Source organism: Spea bombifrons, chromosome 4 (genome assembly GCF_027358695.1).
Source record: "Spea bombifrons isolate aSpeBom1 chromosome 4, aSpeBom1.2.pri, whole genome shotgun sequence".
Classification (NCBI taxonomy): Eukaryota; Metazoa; Chordata; class Amphibia; order Anura; family Pelobatidae; genus Spea; species Spea bombifrons.
The window spans coordinates 85,507,861-85,533,873 of record NC_071090.1 but is presented as its reverse complement, the minus strand read 5'-3'; the positions used below and the strand labels follow the sequence as shown (position 1 = coordinate 85,533,873).

Below are 26,013 nucleotides of genomic sequence, written 5' to 3'. Positions count from 1 at the left end.
TCTTCTATGTAAATGTCCCTAAAAGGCAAAAATATTTTAATCTAGTTTTTAAGCACATATAGTTGGCTTCATTTCTTTTGAAGGCAGACAGGGAGACCTGAAAGTGATCTTTAGTGTTATCTTTGCATGTCTAGCACAATAACTACGGTATTAATATGTAACCATATTCATCTAGTTGTTCTAAACATGGTAGAGCTATTACCCCATCCACATGGCTGCAAGACACCTGACGCTGTCATAACCTACGCTACCAGTCCTTTAAGGTCATTATAGCTTAATTCCCATGTCTTGTCTGTGAACATAATGTTACACTTTTTGTTATAATGGATATTTTGCATTTCTGTCGTAATTTATTAAAGAACGTGTCTGCAAAACATTAACAACTACAAATTATTCTTAATATCCTGGCTTACACAAAGCCGTTGGCCAAGTGCGACTAGACTTCTTGTAACTGTTTTTATCTACTAAAAGTCAGATGTGTAATAAAAGTAACATTAGCATTTCAGAAACATTTCACACAATGAGTAATCCTCAGAAAGGGTAAAAAAAAAGGAAAAACAGGATTTTTTTTTTCCATGACTCGGATATATTGAACAGATCTTCACGTTCGTTTGTTGACATGTTTTATTAAATGCTCCATAAACATTATCTGTACATCGACATTCGCACAAATACCAAAACTTACACGCCTTATGTACATACCACCCTGTATAAATATAGAAACTCTTGCACACCTGTGCGTGACTCTTGTAATAAATTTAGAGTTCATTTTGCAAGCTGGTGAAAATAAATTATGCACACAGTATAGGTACCTCTGTGATTTCATTGTTAAATATAAATATAGATTGATATATTTTATACAAATGCTTAAAAAAAATAACCATTCTAGCCATGAAACATACTGTGAAGAGATGAGAGAGCAGAGGCAGAATAGCAATGGGGGTTTTATTCACTAAGGAGGTGAAATAGTGAAAGCACCAGTGTTCTATAGAACAATCATACTTCTATCTATCAACCAGAACATGGCAATCAGTGGATGAGAAACAGCCTCTCTGTTTCATCAACATTTTTAAACCATTCAGCAGTTTTTAAGATAGTCTTAATAAAATATGTTTAAGAAAACAAAATACCATTGCCGCTAATTATATTTTGGCACTTATTTACCCCCCCCTCCGCTTTCATGATTCCAGCATCTGTTACAAATCAGGATACAGTTAGGAAGAGGGGGTCAGGTATATGCTGGGAAATGCCAGGAGAAGTTATTGCGAACCTGTGTTTATAACCATTTGGAAAACTGCTGAACTATTTAAAAAAAAATACTAAAACGCGTAGGCTGTTTTAACGCTCTACTGGTTATTGTAACAATGTTAGAGGGGACAGTGCCTCTAAAGAACGAGCCTTCTCAGAGAGTTCAGGGTTCTTTGCGCTTCTGTAATAAAATGTGATCCTGAAACTCTTATTGTCAATTGGGCAACCGGTGCCTTGGTCAACAAAGAATGATTTCACCTGGCATTAGCAGGGTTAATCCCTGGAACCATCACTGGCACATTCCTTTACCAAACTGTTCCAAGTGGGGCAGACAGTAGGTAGTTAAGCAAAGTGTTATTTATGGCGTCCTTATGCAACCATCTCCCTTAGAAAGACTTAGAGGTTCTGCTTTGAATTTATTTGGTATCCATACTTGGCACATTCTTGATCAAGATCCCTTAACAGCTTGTGTTCCTTTGGTCTGTAAGGCCGTACAAAACTATGTGTCTCCAGCAATATCCTGTTTAGTGTCTGTTCGTAATTAACATGCCTCCTCGCCATTATTATGTATTCCCTTTTCTCCAGAAGATTTGGACAATCACAAGTGTTGGGGACCCAGATGTACTCCCGGCTCAGGATAGGGAAATTGTTCTTGTATGTCATTATCACTTGGATATCGTAACATGTTTCCCTTCCGACAATCCTTTTGTTCAAAACTCTTCCTCGGAAAACTATGAAACGAAATCAAATAAAAAATAAGCCACAGAAAATGTCAGGTGTTTCTAGGACATTCTGCCTTTTAATGCTGCAGCCAGACACTGTTTGGTCTTCTGCTGGCAGAGCAAAAAAGAGAAATCAGAATTACTTACCAAAGTCCTTCTGACAATACTGCTTGATTTTGTTTTGCCGTCCTTTGACTTTTCTGCACTTTCCACATTTATCTGCAATTAGAAAAATGGAATTTGGTGATTGCTCACATGCTTGATCCTTTTTTTATTGTGTTTTGTTATCAAGTGGAAATATCTTGCAAGCTTTATTCTTTTACAGTCAAAACAGAAAAAAATGACTACCCTGGAAAAAGGGTTTGTTTTGGAGGTTGCTAAGGTGAACCGCTGGAAAACAATGTTAATAAAGGATCAGCTATCTAAGAAAGATTAGCAGAGCCGTAGTTATGAAAAAGTGACCCAACCTCTGAACACAATGGATGGTAAAAGCATTGCTGCCAACTGTCTGATTTGGTCAGGATAGTCAAAACAGTGGTCCTCTTGGTAGACCAATGTTCCAACAGTCTTACGCTGATTTAACGAGAACATGCAATTTCTATTTCACAGTGAAGAGGTGTTTGGCACATGGCTTGACCATAATATTAGCAGGATGTTACATGCTATGTAAAATGGACAAAGCATGAAGTAACACTGGAGCTTAGACTGTTTTAACTCAGCACAGCACTCCATCGTGTTAACGGGCCAGTTAGGGAGATCAGCAATTTCCTATTTAACTGACCCTTTGAGTAGTGGCGATACAGGGAGCCTTATACAGGGAGCAATCCGGCTCCTTGTTTTGTGGTCTCCTCCCTGGACCTGTAGGCCTAAACCTGAATATGCCACTGGACTAAGCGCCCATTATGCCAAATGAAAGCTGGCAGAGTTCTTTTACCCGGTCACTAGGGGCAAAGGCACTGGGGATTAAACAGGTGGTGTTTTTAAGGGTAGTATAAGTAAATAAAGCTATTGGTGAGGCAAACACAACCTCCTTAATGCCTGGGGGAAACGGCCATTCCTGTACCTTTAAACGCCAATTTTCTGCTAAGGTTAGGTAGATTAACAATTTGTAAAGGTTTCCTTTTTTTAGTTCAAATGAATGAAACAGAATGCATTTTCACTCTACAACTAAATATAGTTTTGTTAACAGACAGGAAAAATAGATATGATAGCATGGCAAAAAATGTATACGATATTTGCATTTCAAGTGTTTGAAATAATCCATAAATGCAGCTGTGTTTAAAATTTTTAATTTGTTGCATGTTACCACCATAAATCATTTTTTTACTCAGGTTCACATGACAACACAATTTATGTATAGAGACAACACTTATTTAAAAAACAAAACTGCTATCTTCAAATACCAGATAGACATCAATAGGATACGGAATTCTTAACGCTATCTGCGAGTCAGATCAGAGTCTCTAATTGCATGGATCTTTCATAAGGAACAGGAAACGAGATGTCTTCAAAAGGACATATCCTATCAATCTTGTTTTTCAAGACAGATTCCATCTTGCGCTATATATTGAAAATACTTAATAATTGCCAATTTTTGGACATCAGTAAAAAAACTTGTGAATTTTCTGAAATCTAAGGCATTCTTCAAAGACCAAAATAACTACACATCACAGTCAAGACTTAAAAGCATGGTAAAATAAGAATTCAACCAAAGGAATCTCGAGCCCAATAATACAAGTAAGACATAAATACTGGCCATACATTCCATTTAAAACACTACTGAATAGGTAGTCTAAATGTTGGGCATGATGTTCCATTTTGGTGCTGCCATATTAAGACGAGGATTAAGAATGCCTTTAGGTACTCTCATACTGGTTTATACTGGGCCTGTTGCATGAGTGGACACTCAGCCCAACAACTGTGTTCCATTGAACCTCCATGAATGATTCCATGGAACAGCTGCATCATGGCCATCTTTGATGTTCTGCTTCACTATCTCCAAAGCAGCTACAGAAAATGAAATTTTGTGTTTTATGTGTTTCATTATGTGTTTTATTTCATTTCAAAAAGGTGCTACAGCTTACAACCTGCATGGTAACTCAAGACTCATCTTAAGAAATGTCAGTAATCTGATATTAGTATTAATAGTAGGAGTATGACTAATTTTAAAATGTTAGCCACAATCACAGCATACGTATACGCTGGAATATATTGTCCAATAGCACCTTAAGATTGGTCTTACTTCTTACAACATTTAAATTATCAGTTTAAAATAATACAGGGATCTGAGAATTGTGAGGCCGTATAAGCCAAACTATTTATTATTCACAAAGCCTCAGTTGACCTAATACGTTTATTCACTTTTTCCCTAGGCCAGCCTGAGAGGCGAGCTAGGTGCCGAGTGTCCACCATGAACTGGATCTGAAATACATTAACACCACACTAGAGTTCCTCTACTTGAATGAAACCTACTAACTTTGATGACCAATCCTCCATGTGCTCCTGAACCAAATCCCCACTTCAGGTCTTGAAGGCCTGGTCTCTACAATGATAATTATATTTTCTTAATGCACAGCAGAAGCAGCTGGGAAGGAGTTTAGATACAGAAGAAACCCAATAACTAAGGAATGCCTGCTTGTATTTGTTTTCAGTAGAATGCTCTGGTGTCCGAAATGGACTCCAATATGCATTTAAAATGAAAACAGGACCGGAGTGCTCATTAGACAGGTGACTGCCCAGGAAGCTTAGCTGGTAGAGGCGCTGCCATGGGTTCCTCCCTACATTAGAAAGCAAGTTCATGTAGAAATGGTTGCTGGAGGCATAGTTCATGTAGAGTATTTGAAATCCTAATGTCAGCCCTGCTGGAACAAGCAGAGATGATCCCAGATTGTATAAGTTTCAGGCACCTTACGCAAGTTCTAAAATTCAGGGTTTTGCTTTGAACTTTTGAAGCTCAGTACTTCAGTAATGAGATTTGAAAGCCAACCACAAGAAGCCCCTATGATGTGGTGTATCCTTACAGGACAAATCAAGGGGCAGATATTGGTTAAAATGTGGTGTCTTGTTCACTCCACAAATGGCTCCACAAATTCTTCCAATGTAATAAACAAGGAAGGCAGAGGGAGATATTATCTCGTGAACATAAAAGCTTTGTGCAGCCAACATAAGTGCATCCAGAGAATGTGACACTGATATATCTGTTATATCCCACATGTTGAGCCTGTGTATCAGTCTGCGTCAATACCATCTGAACAAATAACAAGGTCCAAAGAATCACACACACCCAATTCCTCTCTACCACAGAACCGAATTGTTGAAGTCTGCACTTGGCTCAATGCCAGGCTGTTTTTGCCAAATAACTGACATCCTGACTTTTTTTTCCAGATAATTTTCCGCGTCTTCGCTTTGCCACTCCTGAAATGATATCCTGCTAACAGATCAAAGGTAACATTTTCACTCATTCAAGCAGAAAATATGAAAGAAAAATGGAGTCTAGCACTAAATCATTCCTATGAAAAGAGTATGCGAAGGGAGACGGTTCAGTTTTTTATTTTTTTATTATTAGATATTTATTTTCTACGTATGGCAGATAAAGTTACCGCAGAGTATATTTCACATCCTTTATTTTACTTAAAATAGAGCAGCAGCCAAGCTGGTATTTCTCAGCATTTTCTTTAAGATCCAGTCATGTACATTATGCTGTACTGCAACATATTGCAACTGGGCTGTGCCGACCAAGCCTCCTGTACCACAATAGTCCTCAAATATTTGCTCCATAGGCCCTACTATGTCTACTATGGACACCGGGTACTGCTTTTACACCCCATTGCACTGATAGATTATAAGTAAATCACATATCTCTGTAAAATAATAAGACTGAAATAAGGAAACGCCATATTTCTAATAGTTCTGGGGTGTCACTTTTCATCCATTTTTCCATCCAAATGCATGGATGAACTTATCAGAATTTGGTCTTCTTTCCCACCGCACCTTCTTGTCTTGGAGGAGATGGGTTCCATCATGTGCATCTTCTGCTGATCAGTGTGCACGTGAGGATATTCCAGTCAGCGCAGTGCTGGCACACGTGAGATTACCTGTAGGTCTCACACATACACATGCTTTAAGCATGGTGGGAATCATGGAGAGGGCGATGCATTGCAGCATTTTAACAAGGCAAGTACATTTTATATGAAAAACATTTATTGTAGATGAGGCTGTATGGGGCAGTAGATTGTCTTATTTAAAGCCAAACTGGTTTAAGGTGGAACAAAATATTCTCCAAAAATAGTTAGCTGCAAGATCAGACACTCCAAAGAAGTAATCAAAATGTACAAACTGAAGCGCTCTTCAAAGCCCATCCCAATGTGATGCGAACGTATGATTTGGAGTTCACTTAAGGAGAGGAATGCGGAATAGTGCAAAATCAATGGAGAACTGGGATGGGCTACAAACAGTACTTTTTGCCTATTTTGTTGTCCGTTATATATGGTGACAGATAATGCCTGCATAGTAGAAATAAATTAGACTAGAAATATCATTTGGTCACTCAAGCTGCTGCTACACATAATCACTTATAAAGTAGCATTCCCCCGAGAGTTCAGATCTCCAGTTTCTATCACGGGTAGAAGCCCCACTGTCCTGCTTTTGTGGACTGATCCAAAAAGCTGTAAATTCAATTCAACAGCACCGATCTCCATTGTAGCTTCCACGTTGCCAGTCTAGGCTGACCACATCGGCCATGTTTTCCAGGACACATATCATTTTACAGATTGCTGACCAGCCCAGATAAAATGCTGCCCTGCAGTTTGAGGGATGTATATCTGACTAATTGGTTCCCTTCGATAAGCATTTTATCTGGGCTGGTTACCAATATGTAAAGATTATATGAGTACTGGAAAACATGGCCGATGTGGTCACCCTAGTGGCCACCTTTCAACGCTCTGAAGCAGGTGGCTTTTCCTAAAAGAGTAGCCTGCCTTATGGGAAATCTGGCTCTATTCATTATACATATAAAGATATTTGCACATTGCACAAACTTTACCGAAGACCACTTGTTTAATCATTAATCCAGTGGTTTGAAGAAACTTTTTAAAAGAAGGAATGCAGTGGTGACATTTCACAGATATTTTTGCTGCTGCTGCACATTTATGGGTACGGGGAAGACGCCAAAATCTTGGGGTCAGAGAGACAGATTTCTCTGTATCATTCGGAGACACGTCTCACGTAATAGTGAAAACAAAAAATAATACATCAGAAACAAGAGCTTCTCTTCATTTTTCCGGCCAAGGGCACTAGTGCTGGATTCCTTTTCCACAACCTATTCCCTCATTCCAACCAAATATGATTATTTTGTCTATCCCAAGGCTTGGGGTAAGCAAGCAAGCATTTAACAAGACGTTTGATCAACTACATAGAAAAACCCTCTTTTCTAATGGTAACCAAATATTTTTATATATTTTGGTAAATGTTCAAGGGCAATCATTTTCCCCTAAAAGAAAAGTCATTTTGCTCACTGTCTGCTGTTGATTCTTTAATGAGGTTGGACTCCATGTTCTCCCTTTCGAGGCGGGCCTGATGTGGACGTTTTGCCAGTGTTGTTGGTCTTTGTGCTATAAAGGAAAAATGTAATTTAACCGTGAGTTCAACATTCAAGCATATCCTCAAAAGACTTCCATTTTCAAATGTGATTAATAATATATTAATATTTGAGTAATAAAAGAGCACATTTTTAGTCTGCCTTATTCCGATCAAGGTGTTTATTATCACGAAGTATCTGTGTATAAGATTTTATTACTTCTTAGAGTTTAAAAATACTCTAATTTATTGTATGCAACTACGTGGTTTTATTGCAACCCAACGATTCTATAATTTTCATAGAACTTGACAACACATAAGAGCCATTTGGCCCATCTAGTCTGCCCAATTTTTGTATAAACCTCAAACTTTATTTCGCATGCCTGTTTAAATTCCCTCACTGCATTAACCAAATAACAGCATTGTTTCTCTCACTATAGTACTAAGCTACACGCATGTATGCAAATACAATTCCATACCTTCAAAACAAAAGAGTAAATTTAAACAATAGTCTAAAATCTAATTACCAAATGATTCCATGACTGAGGAGCCCAGTGTTCCAGACATGCATGGCCAAGGCCGGTCAGACAAAATTAACTAAGCTTTTTCATCCTGTATTCTCATCTCCTCCGTTTCATCCCATCGATTTCCTTACGTTATTTCACCCTCTTTCAGAAAAATAGCTTTTTGTATTCCCATTTTCATTAATTTAAGGTTTTGTTGTCCTTTTATTTCATGTGACTGATTTACGTTAAATCCTTTTTTTGTAAAAAATGCACTATTTCTAAGCTTCAAAGGGGTTGGAAAAAACCTTCACTCATGCAGCATGCCGACTGATAAAAGGATATGATGCCCTAACACATTTCAGGAAACAGAAACGTAAATATTAGTGACTTTTAACCCCTGAGCTCAAAGAGACGGTAACATTTTGTTTGTGTCAGGGTTCTGTCTTCTGTTCTCCTTAATTACATCTCGCCGTGGGAGTGTACGTATGTTTATACAATGTAAAAGATAGCGAGTCAGGGACAGCAGGGACATTTTAAACAGTCCGAGGCAATTATTCTGCGTGTGGGAGAATTCTGCCCATAAAATAATCCTGCCATTCGGGGCTCAAAAGGTAAGTGTTTACAAAAGTGGAGTTTGTCCATGGAAACAAGCCAGTAAATTCAAAAGGGTTTCTTACGGAGAGCCTGCTAATCCTTCCATCCAATTAAGTTCTTGCAGACACTAAGTTTATAGCATGCAGCGTATCTTCAACCCTCCACACTTTGACTCAATGGATAATCATGTCTGTTGATTAAACTTCAGTTTTTTACTGTAAACCATATGACCCAAAGATATATATATCTAACCCTTAATTTATATATATATTTTATTATTATTTTTTTTTCGTATACCCATACCTGGGCCTTTAAATTTTGGAGGTATTACAGCAGTTAGTAAAAGAGCATCTTAACTCTGCAGATCCCTGCCATGTAGTTTTGCTCAGATGCCGAGTGACTGTTCACTTATGGTTCCTGAGCTCCCTTTTTTCACTCTTTATGTTTTTGAAGACCATTCCCAATGGAATACTGCTTTGTGGAAGTTGAAGCCCCATAGATCTAGGAATATCATATTTTCACTCACCACTTGGTTTTGTAGTTGTTGGTGGCCGGGTGGTAATTGGCAGAACAGGTGACAGAGACACTTCCACCTGGTCTTGTAGCGAGCTTCGGTCCCTTTGGTGTTGAATATAGTAATCTTTAGGAAGCCAGTATTCATATTCTATGCCCAAATTCTGCTCGGTAAAAAGGACCTGGAATAGAAAACATTTATATCATAGATGCATATTTTTTCTGCATTTTTTTGTATTTAACACTTAGAAGTGAGTGTAGAATCAGTAACTGCATTCCAAGTACTTTTCATTGGATATACAATAATAATAATATAATTCCTGAACCATGTGGTATTTTCCTCATTCATATTTTTGCAAGAAACACTTAAATGTCATATAATACAATAAAGCAAGTAATCCCAAAAAGTTTCTTCAAGAAAATAATAAAGTCACAGGTCTGCTAAGGTATATTTGCTGACAACACATGTAATATCGCAATGCACTACATCCCCAACAAATACTTTATAACTAACCATTGCGTTATCACACAACTTCTATGTGTGTGTGTGTGTACATATATAATTAGGCTAGCAGAATAAATACTAACCATAACATGCAGATCCTCATCTGTAGGCCCTGTTGCCTCAAAGCTTTCTTGGTTGTCAGCAGACCGCCGGTATTGAATCTTGGTCCCAGCTACATTGTAATCTCCGGGATGGGTAATGGCCCAATTTCCATTGATCATGTAGTGATAATTTCTGTTTCTCAGAGCTGTAAAACAGAACATAAAAATTTAAGGTCACTTGATTGGAAAACTATCCCACTCCCGCTAGAGCAGTATGGCCATGTCACCATACGTCTCAATATCCAGAACCAAAGGGTCATCAGAGTAATACTGAATTTACACAGGAGACCTTTATTTTTTGGGGATGATGTGTCAGTAAAACCAGGAAGACTTTTTTGTGGACAAGTTTGTTTTTTTTAAAAAAACATAATTATATATTTCAGGCTACCTTCCCAGTAGTAAATAGTCTTTTGCACTATAGTGGATGACATAATGAAAAACAATAGAACTATAAAGATAAAAACACATTAAAAATTTCTGTTGCCAAATGTTGCTAATCAGAAACGATTACAGTCATTGCATTTATTTGGTTATTTATTAGCACTAAGTAATAACAGGAATACATTAGATTTTTACAGCCTCCCTCACAATAATCTAATGTGCCAAATTCTGTATTCGTTCCTCTGCAGAAACTTGTTTTACAAAAACTGTCTATTTCCTTATTCTGGCGTCAACAGGATGCCTTTATAATAATGAAATACCCTGTAAAGGACCATCAAAGGAGTTATATTTTTAATCAGCCAGAATGAAGTTGCATAAACAGCAGAGGAACATCAATTTATTCTTGGACTTTTTAGTTTTTGGCTTATTCGCGGTCAGCAGCTGATCCATTCTTTTCGAGTATTTCGTTTGAAGGTTGCTAGAACAATTGCTCCTCTACTGGATTTCTTTTCACACAACAAATGAAAGCTGCATTTTTTTACAGAACATCAAGAAAGCGCCGACAAATGTTACAAATTCCTTAAGTGTTCTTAAGATATTTTAAGTTGCAACACTGTTCTCTGAGTGTGGGAGATAAACAAAAATATATTGTTCTGTATCGGTGCACATGCTGATCCAATTCTCCAACAAATAAAACCCAAAGAAATGTCAACCAAATGATCCAACTCAGCTTCAACTCCTTTTTTACTTTAGCATACATTTGTTGAAGTATTGTATATGGTCATTCTGTGTTCTGCTTATTAAGCATTAATTGTTGCCTCCTCATAAACACTACACCTATTGTCTCAAGGACCATGTCTACATCATAACCAGTCTTCTTTATCCCTCCCTTGGCAACCATGCATTTGAATGGAATAAAAACCCAGTGTTAATGGAAACATTTCAGTACAGAGTGGAGCCAATGATGAGGCAATGACTGAGATTTATGCCTAATGAGTGACACTTGAGGTTACCCATGGTCTAAAAACACTCCCATTTCTATGCATTGCATTCAACGCCTAGAAATCCATAAAGTCGGATGTCATTCCCAAGAGGTGAGCTGACAGGGGTAGAGGCAAAGGTGTAGTTTTTTGTCTGTGTTTCTTATTCCTGGGCAAGACATTACCTGCCTTTATGCGGAGTCCAATAGACAGATAAGAATATGTTTAGAAAAAGCCAGAGGGCTTAAAAATACCCTACTAATGAGACAGCTCAGAACATACGCAAGATCATGCCGATTACTAGGAGCTTTATGGTAATTATTTTCCATGACATAGACCACAAAAGCTCTCAGCTCATTTTTTGAAACATGAGATTTCAAACACGCTGTTCTTGCAAAAATACATGTTTTCATTCTACTATAAATTTAAACCTAAAGTGGCAATTAATGCAGCACGCAGTCCGTATGGGGTTCCATTGTAACCCCTAGAGTGGGGTACCTGCTGTGTCTTCTCAGAATCTAACATATTGTTCCGGTAAAGCTCAGAATTATATTAACGTTAAAGTTCTGAAAGAAGGCTCTTGCCATGTATTATTATTATATTACGTGTTAATGGAGCTTTGTTAATTAAGGAAATGAAGGTGGAGTTTTGGACAAAATGCTTAATTTATAGCTAGGAGAAGCATTTCATTGGGTTCTATGGGACTATACCCCAGAAAGCACCAGTTTTGCTTTTATAAACACCAAACATTGCTTGTGGCATTTGGAGAAATGTGAACTTAGAGCAAATACCCTTGGAAATCAGGTCTTTCAAGTGGCCTCTACTTACCCAGGTAATTGTTACTCTTATCGGTCACTTTGATGTGTGTAGCACCTGCAGGGATCATGGTCACTTCGTTGTATCCAAAGAGCCCTGAAAATGGATTGTAGAGTAACCAAAAATGAATGAGAATTCCATAAGACACTTCTCTAAATAGCATAGCTGTATCTGAGATTCGGAGGTGTGTATCTTCTGGAAGGCTTAAATGTCCTTCTATTTTATTGCTTTGAAATATAAGTCCATGCTGTAATTTGTTAAATCATATGTCTGGATGTTTCCGGCAAATTCTTTCACTTTAGAGTATGTCCTGGGAACAATCTTTGCTCATAGTTTTTAGTGTGAATAAATATGGCACACTCAAAGGGTCAGAGAAGCCCATTTTGTTCAAATAGAAAGGACAACTGCTCCTGCATGCAAAGTAATTGGGGTGAGTGTGTGCTGACGTTCTCCCCTTGGACCGAGCCCTGCCTGCGTCTGCCTGCCAGGCCAAGTAAAATATCCTGTTCTCAAGTTTGTATCGTTCAATTAAAGGAACAGTCCTGTCAACAAATGGCATGATTGTTACTTTAAAAAACCTTGTGACAGTGCTATCCTTGGCCAATGATACATGTATACACCCCGGACTATGAATGTATAACCCAGTTTCCAATAACGAGCACTGCGTCCACTACACTTTGCATGGGTTTATTTTGACATAGAAAATGTTTTCCCACAAAGACAAATTGAGACGATTACGACCAGAGGTTCAAACTGTCATGGAAAGATAATAAAATGTTTAGCAGCTACCCACTGAATATGTTGTTATAATACAAATACAGCGACCCCCTCCAGAAAAATATGAACGATTTTCTAGAAGCCATTTTTATTGAAACTATGAGCCATATTCAGTTTTACATCTGTTCCTTTTCGTGACTACCACCTCCTCTCTAAATATAAAAGTGTTTGACATCCATCAACACAGGCATACTAGAATAATAACTATAATCCCTGGCTTTACAAGTAACTCGAAAGCTGACACATTAAACCACAGTGTGTTCCTCGCAGGGAGTGTTCATCATAATAACAGAAATTGGAATGTGAGAAGAGACAGGTAGACATGGAGCCATGCGCTGGAGTACATTCATGGCTAACCAGGGCATCACCCACACACTGCCTCCCAGCAGAAGTAGTAGATTTCATGGTGGCCAAGCTATCCTGAATCTACAATGAGACCAGGGACTGGTTAAGGTTTGAGTTTTTGCATCATAAAAAGGAAGATAAGAATGGTTTTCTATGAAACACATTGACATAACGTAAGGGGATTGTAAAACGGATGTTCTTACCCTAGAAGCCCTAGTCACTGGGACTCTCATCACTGTATGGAAAGCAGGGGACATACGTCCACAAGTGGGAGGAATACAAGGGACAGAGATGAAACCAGCACTCTCTCCCACACACTCCTGTATTTACTCCTGCTTCTGATCTATGCTGCAATTACCACTTTCCAGAGAAACTACCCTATTGATCGCTACTGGACTTTGAAACAGTCTTATTTTTTAATGTTGTATTCACCCCAAGCTTACTGCATGATGCTATTAATAGCAGTTAATAAGAGATATCAGTGGATTATGTGTCATTTGATACTTAACCTATGTGTTCAACAAATATTTTACAGATTGCAGCTGGGTTACACATAATGATAAGACTTTTGATCCAGAGGGTTACTGAACACAGGGAAAATGTAGCATGCAATGTCCTTTAACACCAAAGGAAGCGATCTGTGTGAGCCGTATATTCACTGGCATAGCTGTTCAAAGCTGATAAGGTCCGAATTCACAGCCTGGAGAATAAGAGCTACAATTGTCTCAATATTAATTAATATAATCCTTGGATAAAACCTCAGCTGGCTATATACTGAGCATAACGATTTTCTGGTTCTCTCTCCTGCTGAACAGCAGTGGTCACAACTGGTGGCCCTCAATTGTTTTGGAGCAAACTCATAATACCTGCAATTTTAAACTGTATTGAGTTGTCCTCATCTAGTGGGATGACTATTCTAAACTATAGCTGCAGGTCCACATGCTTTTGTGAATATAAAATTGTTTTGTATTAGAACATTTTAAACAGTCTACAGTGAAAACAGTTCCTAGTATAAACCACCATATGAGTTGTGTTCCTACTCATCTTCTTTTCCAGTGGTTCTAGATGATAATCATCAAAATCAATGTTTGTGTCTGTCTAATATTGCTTGTAAGGGCCGATTTTCTGTGAAATAAAGTAGGAGGAAGGATAAGAGAAAACAAAAGCCCGTCCCATAGATGGTAAGTTGATGAGCTATTCAAAGATGATTACCAGAGGCGGGATACTTTGTAGTGTAGATATTGTGGTGATGTCTGCACGATACGTTTTTTCCTCCACAAACACCACAGATGTCCGCCTTCTCTTCTGATCCTAAGATGTGGTCACAGCCAACTTTCTGTTGGGAATGAAAATCCATCAACACAAGTATCGCATGAGATGAAGAGATGACACGGAGAGGTCACCAGAACTACAAACAATGAGTTTTTGAAAAAAAAATATTTTAAGACTGATCGTATTCCTTTTACGTTTTCCTTCAACAGGACCAGCCAGGGATGGTAATGTTTTGTATGGAATGTTTTATTTTTGCCTCAATGATGTTTGTAGGCTGGCGTCCTGGACTCCCTTGTGTAAGTTCTAGCTGTATATAGCAGGTATCACAGGTGTATAGGTTTAAGATAATACACATTTAAATAAATTCATATGCTGGACTCAAAAATAAATCATTCCGTTTTTTCACATGCAATGATACCGATGATTTTAAATAGATAAAAGTGTTTTTCTCTTCACATCAACCGTGGGTGGGCACACTTACCAGGCACTGGCCATTAATGCAGATGCCATCATGTTCTTCTCTGCACGATGTTCCATCCAAAACCCGGCCAAAATTATAATAGAAATTTTGCCCTTGTGCCAAGCAGCTGAGCTCACAGTCGCTTTGTCCTTATTAGGAAACAAAAATGTGCAGACATTGATATAAAAACATGGCATACAGATCTTTTTCTCACACACAAAGTCATTGGGATTTATCTGATAAAGCCAACGTTTGCAGGAGAGCTGCAACTTCAACTCCTTCTTGGTGAATCATGAAGGCCCAGTGACGAACTCTTCCACATTTGAAACTTGCTGTGGTTCGCCCTTGGTTTTTCACCATCAAGTCAGGGAACTGAAATGACCATTTCTTGGTTGTTGTAACCACAATTAAGGGGCAGAGGAGGAGATTGACAACGGTGGTATTTTCAGATTTAAGCAAATTTTCCACTTAAGCAAATATATGTTTTTAAAACTGTAGTACACGATGTCTGGTAACTTTAAACCTTTAGAATAAAGCTTATTCTAGAATACATACACCATGTTGTTTGTTAATTGGGACATGACAAGCCTAACCCATTTTTATGGAATGAAGAGGAGAAGCCATAGCTTTTTCTCCTTGAGGAACATAGATACTGGATCATATTAAAGGGTTACAAGTTAAGCGATGCACATTACATCTCTGGAGGCAATTTGGCTCGTAAGCAGTACATTTGCAGGTGACGTGCTGGTCTATTTTGAGGATATTTATACATCTACTGGGCTTTCAAAAAAAAAAACATATCAAATGGGACACTCATCACTTGCTTATGATACGGTCTAACTGTTAGCAACACTGTGGTAAATCATGCCTAGATTTTTGTTTGTTTTTAGAGAACCTTTAAATATTTGAGGTCCAGTTAGAATAGTGCACACAGGAATAGCTATTGAATCGTGTATCAGATAATAACTCAACAAAGTCAAATTGTGGTTGGAAACAGTTGCTGAACTGTAAGAGAACGTGATGTTTTTGAGGGTTTTAAAAGTTGGGAAATGAGTTGCTTGTTATACGATATGGATGAAGGATATACCATGTCAAGGAGGAACAGTACGAGAGGACAGTTTATGGTGAGGTAGGCTAGCTCTGTGCCAGCAGTGTCACTGATTAAAGACTAAGGTAAGGGTAGGATCATACTGGTAGGGAGAAATTGGAATATGGTTTATCAACTGTATTTGGTAGATGCTGAATCTCCCAAATTAGACGCCAAGCTTCAAGAAACTTCAAGATGACCAACTTCAAGACATGTTAGAAAAGTTAATAGACCAGGTATATGGTATGCAATGTTTTGCTGGTCATTCTAGAAGACATTACAAAAAGGGCCAAAGCAAGATGTTCTGTTTACCTGAATGAAAGGGGACCCATCTGTAGTAGTTTCCCATTAAAGGCTTGTGGTTGTAAGCAGAGCACTGAAAATGCCTGAAGTCGGTCACTTCTGTGGGGCAGACCTGTGAAAGAAGCGGTTCATTTATTAAATAAATATATTCATGAGATACGTTTTAATCTGAACTTCTTATATTCAGCCCAGATCCACTGTGCATAGATTTAGCACTAGTTTGGCATTAGATGGTATCCTTACCTTTGTGTTACACACTTGGTATTGTCTTTGGTCCCCATGACAGGGCAAGCTCGTTGGATCCCTGTAGGGTCGAGAAAAGTAAATGACATGAGTGTGATCTATGCAGACAAATATGAAAAAGATGTTAAAACTGCACATACATTATAATTCCAAATCACTCCTTTAAAAAAAGTACACATTTTCAACAGCCTTTTTTTACATACTTTTAAATTCTTTTTAGAGAATTTCTACAGGAGAAGACATGCCTACAAGAAGTAAATCTTTAGTAAAGATTTTACGCTGAAAGTAAGCTTCAAAGCTTACATTTGGCAGATTTAATTAATTTCTAAACTGCGAATCATATAGTATTTCACATGGTCACATAGGTCGGGTGATATGGCAATATGGAGATCAATAAATGATAAATAATGTGTTTAGCAAGTATGTGTCTATTAGGGAATACTTAATTTGTATGTCAAAGTGTAATATGTGTGAAGTAACAAAACTGCATGGTATCCATAAAATTATAATCACTGCAATTGGGTTGTGGCCCCGAATTAGACTGCTGCATCAATATGCTCCAGATATGATGGAATCCTAACCTAGTCTCTATGATACTGAGGGCAATTTGAATGCTATGGCCAGTTTGGAGAGCACAGATTCAGTGTATTATATAAAGTGTCAGATGTTGCCTCAGGGTGCTTTGAAACTGGTTTTAAGCGCATACGTAGGAAGATATCATTTCTCGTGTCTCTGGAATGTTTCTGTGCTCCTTCCATGGGTTACCTCTAAATATCTGCACTGGCTGCTTATTTTATTGGACTGGTCACCCTGATGCTGACATGGGTGTGACAGTGTACCTGATGTGCATTACAGGGACTATAGGTTGTCCTAGTATACCACAATGACCGATCATGGGCCAGAAGCTCTTTTGAATGAATTACTGGTACAAAAAACAGAAGACCTTTGCACAATTCATTGTATCTGCACTAAATACATCTCCATGCATACCTGTATAGATCATTGAACAACCTTAGAACAACCTTACTCTACGGCAATCTCGATTGAAAGAGATAGACCTAGAGGTTGTCATGAAGTAAATTAGTATTAAAAATGCATATTCCTATGGAAACATTTTATTGCATTACTGTACAAATATTTAGGTAAATCAATAATCTGCACGGCTCCTTATCCTCAGTTTTCAGAACAGCTCCCTTTACTTGTAAAGGACCGGACATCTGTGAAGATGGGAGGAATGCCATACTTTTACCTGACGAGACAATGTCTGGTGCGTACTGCTACTCCCCCGGCACAGGTTCGGGAACATGGTGACCAGCTTTGCCATGAACTCCACTCATTGCTGGACCTCAGAGGTGGACTGTGCTCAGGGCCAAAGAGGCTGACCTCTCCTCTGTAATACGGACTCCTCTGAACCTAATAAAGGCACAAAACGGAGCTGTGTTAACATGCAACTGTAGCTGCTCAATGTGTTGTTTTAAAGCTGGAGACCAGCTTCTTTAGGCAATGGAAAATATGCAGAATTCTGACAATAGGCAACGAAAACAGGATTTTTATCTGGCTCCTGGTCAGTTTAACTTGCTTTGTTTTCATGACAATATATGTGGGGCATCTAGCCCCGAGGGCACGGATGGACGTGGACAGAATTGTTTGGTAAAAGAATCAGAGTCTTCAAAATAAGCTTGGAATATTGACTCAAAAATCACATTTTCATAAGACAGCCAACCTGAAAAGAGATGGCCTTTTACCAAGTAAAATAACAAATATCTCTGTGTCTTGTTTGCAAAGCTCAAAAAAACATGGACTGCATGAATAGAATACCGGTAACAATAACATGCCAAGGTGGTTTTTGACGGCTGCATTATGTGAACCATGCAACAAAAGTCAATTACGTTCATGGCTATTGAAACTATGTAAACAATTGTCTAATGAACTTTTCCCTCTATTAATAGTATTTTATTGGGGGGGGGGGGTTCGACGTCAGGCCTCTGGATATGCGTGTGCACTCAGGCCCGGTTCCTGTAATAAGCCAGGACCTCCACATCAGCACCGTAGCCTGCTCTCTAGATCTCAAGTCACAGGCAGGACTGAGGGATTTTTTTTAATTTTTATTGATAAATTCATAGGAGCTGGAGAATTTAAATGCCCCTAACTACTCTTTGCTCATTTGCAAATTTTCCTTTATTTTGTCATTCTGTGTAACATGTTTATTGGTATGTTTTTATTTCTGAGAAATATGTGGAACCTATAAACAGAAACAATATAGATGATAATGGTGTTCACGTGTTTGTGTATATATATATATATATATATACACCGTATATATATATATATATATATATATTAGCCCAAGAGAAAATGGTGCATTTTGTTTAAGTTGATACCTTGGGCCGACATAGAAAAAGGTGGAATCTCAACTAGGTGTTAGTTTCACTCCCATAAACCGCACAGAAATTACGCCTTAGTCACCTAGCTCCAGTACACCGGGCATGGTGGACTTTGAGAAGATTGAAATAACCCTGAACTTTGAACTCCTCCATAAACTCTACTCTAATGAATGAGGGCAGAGCAGTTAAAGATAAAGAGCATTTGCATCATCCGCACGTGGTATTTAAAGAATGATAAACACAGCATATAAAAAAAACTATGGAAGGCTATTTTCAGCATGACACAGATTTCAAAATAGTTCATCGCCAGTCTTCTCAAAGTACAAACCAGGATTAGTCGCAGAGTCCACGGTTTGATAGGAAGAAGCCGGTGGAGCTGTGTCTTCGAAATAAACCAGACCCTGCTTTGTTTGTAAAGTTTTTGTATACACAGGGTTCCAAATGATAACAGCCATCCTACGATTTGTACACCGCATTACAAGCAATATTATCACCACACACAACAAAAAGACAGGAAACATATTTAAGATATTTAACATCTGTGATAATCGGAGAGGTGTCTTAAACTTAGAATCTTCCTTTTGGGCAAGAGGTTTTATGTGCCTAGAAATCATGGAGAGAATGTTCTGTGCGGTTCAGAAGACTATGCCACTGCCACATGAAGGTCGATATATGAATGCCTTAATACAACGATCATTAAAAATATGGATGTGACTTCCAACTTTTTTATTTTTTGGTGTTTTGCTAAATATTTTTGTGTTAAATCACATAGTAAATAAGAAGAATTCATATATTATTGGGGATGTTTAGGAGGACAACCAACATGTGGGTAAAAAAATAAATAAATCCTGGAATAGGTCAATGTACCTGGCTGAAAGATGGGACAATCAGGAGGAAGAAGATGACACACACAGTAGCCACACACTGATATATCAACCTGGGGATGGAAACACAACGTGAATAACAATGGAAAATAAGGGGTTTAACATATCTGAGTAACACTAATAATGAAATGGAAATTAAACGCATGTAATTGTAAAAAAAAAAAAAAACACAAAAAAAAACACTGATGCAGTATCCAGGAGCAATATGGACAATAAAAGTCCAGATTTCTCCTCAATGAAAGGCAGCTATCTCGCTACCTTACCCACCAAACCACCCACCAAACAGTAAACTCAGATCCTCTTATAGTAGGTGAACACGTTACTTATGAAACCCACAATATTGCTTTTGGGTTTATCCACTAAAGGGAATAATACGAGCGGTTTCAACACCCTCATTTTATTCTTCATTATGAAGGGCCAACACTAGCAGGTTTCCCCAACAAGAAGGGCTGAGCTGGCCCTGTGTAATGCATAGTTGAAAGTGTGAGGACACTGGAAAAATCTCCTTGATTTAACTATATGTTATACTACTACAATATCTCTTGTAGTTGGATTTCTCTTTCTGTGCTCAGCAAATCTCATTACATAACGAACAGTTATATTCAATTAAAATAATGTTTCACTTGTTTGTACTGCTTACTAAGCAAATATTAAAGTTGCTATTTTGAATGTTATACGGGAGGTTTATTTGTAGAACTATTACACATGCCAGAGTAGATTTTTTTGTAGACAGATCAATCACTCGCTCCTCCTTATGAGAAGGTTCTTTCACCTAATGAAGCTATGTAAACAAAGAGAAAAAGGCAAAGAATCCTTAAGTGTCTACATTCCAAGCAGGTGGTAACTAGATAAATGGCAAATAAAGAATCGGGTTTCCTAAAATTTCCAATGACAACTGAGGAAAAAAAAGGAAAAACTTAAATAATAATAATAATAATTTAAAATAAATAAATAAATATATATATATATATAGCTTTTGATTGTGTTAACTTGTGTATTTTGGTTTTTATGTTCCAATGCTCACCTGGAAATTCTTTGTGCTGTGTATTCAAGTTGACCATGAAATGTTTGAAAAGTGGTCTTATAAAGAAGCCAATCAATCTTATATTCCTGATGGTATAATGATACTAGATAACACAACACCTCTTGCTAAACACATCTACTTTGTTTTGCTTTTTTTGTTCTCCAATAAAGAAATAGGTTGGAATCGTTAGGATGAGGCACAAGTATACAAAGTGTCGCACAACCCTCAATATATGCAGTCCTATGCTAAACATGCAATGCAAAAAGAGTCATAGAGAAGCCACAAATAGGGCATGTAAAGGGTCCAGACATGGAGTGATCGCTGCTTAGGACCTGATGGTACTCCAGAAGTCTTAGGAATTGCCACTCCTAGGTGACCCTACTATTTAAGTTTGGGCGACCCATCCCCTACACCGCCTCTGCGCTAAAAAAGGGATAGGATTCCAAGTGAAATCTATATACTGTCCCTATCTCCTTCATGGTCATGGTCATGATCTCTGCATTGAGTGTTGGCATATAATCATACCTTAGAGCTCCACTTCATTCAGAGATGCAGAGACAATAGTCATCAAGGAGGTAACTAGCTGCCCTTTATGAGGGCACAGAAAGATACTAATGCCCTTTTACTGTGCCTAAAAGGCACCAAAACATCCTGGGGCTGGAGCCCAGCTTGCTGCAGCCTAAGGGCAGAGAGTCATAAAAGCTTTTTAGACATTCTCCATCTAAGCAAAGGTTATCTGAGGTCTTCAAGGTTTACTTTATATGACAACATTTTGTTCAGCCTGGTGTTGGCTCATTAATGGGTACAACTAAAATGCTAGAGCAAAGGCAACTTTAGAAGAAAAAGTTAACCAAATACCCAAAAGCCAGAGCCTAACGACTCAATGTAGTTTACATACATGAAGCACAGATTTCACATATGCTTTTAGGTCTGTTTCCTAAGTTTAGAAGTCCTCCTGTGGGGTGGTTATAATAAATATTTTGTTTAGGTTACTCAGTACAAATTGAATGTCAGTACAAAAATTTCAGTCATTAGCAATATTAATCTTAAAGTTGAGCAAAAGAATGGAGATCATCAGTCAACTCAGCTTCAACCCTTTCATTAACTTGGCTTTGGTTATACCAGTTGGACACAAACCCCAGCATAATGCAGGCAAACATTTCCAAAGTCTCACTTCATTAGTTACAAATTAGTTTTAGGTAAGGAAAGAACATGTACTAAAGGCACTGACATCAGTCATCACCAGTCCTATGAGTGATTGCGTCTTAACAAAAGGAGGTTTTTGTGCCAACGTGAATATGGAACACAGATCACACAAAGGAAGCTAATTATGCGTAGATTCAATATTATATATTATTAGTAGTAGTACTAATAACAATACAATTTCTAAGCCAAAGGAGCAAATTGTTGGACAAGAAATGAATGAATGAAAGAAAATTGATTTTGCACTTAAATTATCAAAGCACAAGACTTACATCGCACCATTCACCATTCCTTTAACCCCTTAATGACAATGGGCAGTCCCTAAACCCAACAATGCATTTTGAGCCTGTACATGTATGGGATTTGCCATTAAGGGGTTAAGACAGTTCTTCTAGGTCCCATCTAACTAAATGTGACCTGAGTTCTCTGTACCAATTATTTCCTGATAATGTTCCATATCAAGGTAATACAAGAACAATAACCACATCAACATATACTACTGCAGATGGACTCCTTACATGACCCCTGTATTATGCGAATAATCCCATAAATACTCCAGATTGCTGCTGAATAAACAAAGTCATTTTGCGTAATCTAAGTGCCATTTCATTTTTATTGAAACAGACATACACAGGCTGGAAAGTACACACTATTGTTTTTGCTGTGCTTGCATTAGCACCTAGAGCGCTCCAAGTACTCTCCAGATGTAAGTGGCCCTGTCCTTGGTGTTTGATCTCCTTTTTTCTCTGACGCAGGTTTCCAGCTTGGCATGTGGAGTGTTCACCAATGGCCCACTTGGATGGTCGCTAAGCATTTCAGGCAAACAGCCTCGTTACATCGTTTGCAATGACACCCTACACCCAGTAATCTCCGCAAATATCTAGGATAGGGCACGTGACATCTAGTGAACAGAGAAGAGCAGCTGTCACATCTCTCATTCATTCCCAATGTGCCGTGTTCAGAATAACTATGTGCAGAACATACAAGACTGCTCTCCATTGGGAGGAGAATGGCAAGGCTGATTCTCTTAAACGTTGACCCTAAAAGTCACCAGGTTGTCATCCCAGATAACGTGTAATTGCTTCATGCAGAGAAGCATCCTTACATGACCTTAGCTTACTAGACCTGATCATGAAGTTAATAGACACAGGTACCTTCCTGACTCTTCTGCAAAAACAAACGAGTGCGTCTCAACTATTTAGGAAATACTTTTGAAAGCGTCTTTCACCATTTCTACAAAATTTTATATGTTTTTTATGTATATGGCACTAAAAAGGAAATCATTGTAGCAAATTTTATAATGAAAGATCCAGAGATAGATTTGAGGTCACATATTTCATCGAGGCACAGGTGGTGAGCATAACTTTATGGACTCACCTGTACAGAGTACATGGAAGGTCTTGCAGGTGTTCTTGCTTGGCAGTAAAGGTCAGGGCTGTGCATTTACCTGTTTCTTCTGGACAAGCATTATGAACCTACATATTGTCTAATTCATGGGTGGCCATCTAGATCACAAGAGGTTGAGGTAGCTCAACTGTGGTTGCCAGTTAAGGGTAGCAAGCGGTTCAAAAGTTAAGCCTCAATCTCTGCAGGAATTTAAAAAACTACATGTACCCCGCACATCACATTTTACTTTCTCAGTCCTAATACCAATCCGTGATGTATCATCATTTTTGGCCTCATAAATAAAAATATTTATTCAAACTGCAACAATATATAGTTATCTTGTATTTCAAAAATAACTAAATCATATTTCAATTATTCCCAGTTAAAATACACTTTCCAGGTGTATACTTCTGGGGTATGGAGTAATTTGTAAAAATGTTGGGAACTGAAATCTGAGAATATTTAACATGTGGAGGAATCATGATTGAAATAAAATAATAGATGCGGATATTTCTGTATTGCACACAACTCACCTGAAGCTAGGAAGCATCCTCCTCCCTCGTGGCAGAGCAAAGGTTAAATTGAAGCAAGCAGCGAGCCTGTGAGATCTGTGAGAACCCGGCAGGAGTAGAAGGGGAGATCCGCAAAGGCTTTAAGATCCACAGGTGATTAATCCACGGAGAGTGTGCCCCACCGATCCGTGTTCTGCATTAAGCGTCGGTGCTGGCACAGCCATGGTCATGCACTCAGAGGACAGGGGTGAGTGTGATCAGGATGTGGGCATCCTCTATCCCATGCCTTCCAGTTCCTCCCTGCCCACTGCACGCTTCTCCGGAGTTTAACACAGCGATGGTTCCACGGATGTCACATTCCAGATGTACGGAATGAGGCTCTGCCCTCCCACACCCCGTGTCTGATCCACTCGCCTTCGTGAGGTGTCTTCAAGTGTTGCAGGGAGGAGGCGCGGGGCTGCCTCATGCTGCATGACACCGGCACGGCGTGTGATGTCTCACTGTGTACATGCGATCCCTGTCTGCGTACATATGATTGCTGTGTACATGGGATCGCTGCCTGTGTACATGGGATCGCTGCCTGTGTACATGTGCACTTAGCTTCCTGTTTGCAATCACCATGGGTGTAGCTACTATTGGGACTAGTTCATACCTGCCAGGGGACCGACCACAGTATACTGGGTGCTGTACACAGAAACAGCGTTAATCCACGGTACTGGGATTTATATACCAGGAAACTTTTTGTAGAACCAGAAATTTCCGAGCATATTTTATAACACACTCTATGTAGGGGCCATATATTGGCCAATATATTTCTACAATACACACCAAGAGACTTCTGATTACCAGGAATAATATAGCAAGTTACTAAAGTTATTCTCTTCTAGTGCAGTTTAAGGAAGTTTTACATGCTGATGTAAAGAGTCAGACTTTAATTATTCCTTATCTTAGATTCAGGATAGCTTAATGCTGGCCTCATGCATGTTTACATTCCCTCACTGTATTAGCTTCTACCACTTCTGATGGGAGGCTGTTCCACTTATCTACTATCCTCTGTAAAGTAAAACTTCCTTGCATTACGTCTAAACCTCTGACCCTCTGGTTTTAGATTTTGACGTCTTGTTCTAGCATTTCTATTACATCTACCCTTACCTTTCCTCCAAGCTGTACATATTGAGATCCCTACCTGATATTATTTGTCCTGTAAACCATTTGCCATTTTAGTAGCCGTCCTCTGAACTCTCTCCAGAATCAAGAATATAATGAAATCACACATTACATTACATTTATTTATATCCCACCAGGGCCGGCCTTAGGGGTGTGCGACCTGTGCGACCGCACAGGGCGCCATGGTTCCAGGGGCGCCTGACCAGGACTTAGATTAAAGCATCGTTTTTTTTTTGTTTTTTTTAAAACTTTATTTAACATCATTGATGTTAAATAAAGTTTAAAAAAAAAAAAACGATGCTTTAATCTAAGTCTCGGTCAGGGGCGCCGAGCGGTTGCTCGTGAAGTTCTCGGCAACCGCTCGGCGCCCCTTACTCTCCGTGACTCCGTCGCGGTGCCAGCATCTCATGTTGAGCGCCGGACTATACCGGCGCTCAACATGAAATGCCGGCAGAGCGAGAAGACGGATGCCTCCCGCTCTTACCGCAGGACTCCGGCAACAAGGTAAGTGGGGGGGGGGGTAGTTTGAAGAGGCAGAGGGGGGGGGGTAGTTTGAAGGGGCAGAGGGGGGGTAGTTTGAAGAGGCAGGGGGGGGGTAGTTTGAAGGGGCAAAGGGGGGGGTTGTTTGAAGGGGCAGAGGGGGGGGTAGTTTGAAGGGGTAGAGGGGAGGGGTAGTTTGAGGGGGGGTAGTTTAAAGGGGCAGAGAGGGCGGGTAGTTTGAAGGGGCAGAGAAGGGGGGTAGTGAGGGGGCGCAGAGAGGGGGGGTAGTGAGGGGGGGCGCCAGAGGAGTAGTCCGCACAGGGCGCCACAACGCCTAAGGCCGGCTCTGTATCCCACCACTGTGGTTGAGTGGAGAGAGGACTGCTTGTAAAGGAATGAGTTGGTCAAGTCAGGATGATCTGCAGAGGCTGTTGGTCCCTCAGATGGTTTGATTAAGATGATGGCTGAGAGTGTTAGGAAGAAAGGTTGTACGCTTCTTGAAAAAGGTGATTTCGGGGAGTTTTTGAAAGTCATATACGAGGGAGA

At 39.1% G+C, this 26,013-nt stretch overlaps 1 protein-coding gene across 1 annotated transcript; it reads right to left on the bottom strand.

Annotated features, from left to right (window-relative positions):
* Positions 1 to 1,460: 1,460 nt before the first annotated feature.
* Positions 1,461 to 24,303, bottom strand: LOC128490979 (ADAMTS-like protein 5). The gene is made up of 13 exons (XM_053463137.1): positions 23,842 to 24,303; positions 19,679 to 19,748; positions 17,677 to 17,840; positions 16,428 to 16,488; positions 16,194 to 16,296; positions 14,816 to 14,943; positions 14,275 to 14,398; positions 11,953 to 12,036; positions 9,746 to 9,909; positions 9,171 to 9,339; positions 7,484 to 7,579; positions 2,118 to 2,189; positions 1,461 to 1,979 (listed from the first exon to the last, which is right to left on the bottom strand). The coding sequence occupies exons 1-13, from the start codon at positions 23,856 to 23,858 to the stop codon at positions 1,645 to 1,647; spliced, it is 1,587 nt and encodes a 528-aa protein (XP_053319112.1). The 5' UTR covers positions 23,859 to 24,303; the 3' UTR covers positions 1,461 to 1,644.
* Between the last annotated feature and the right edge of the window lie 1,710 nt (positions 24,304 to 26,013).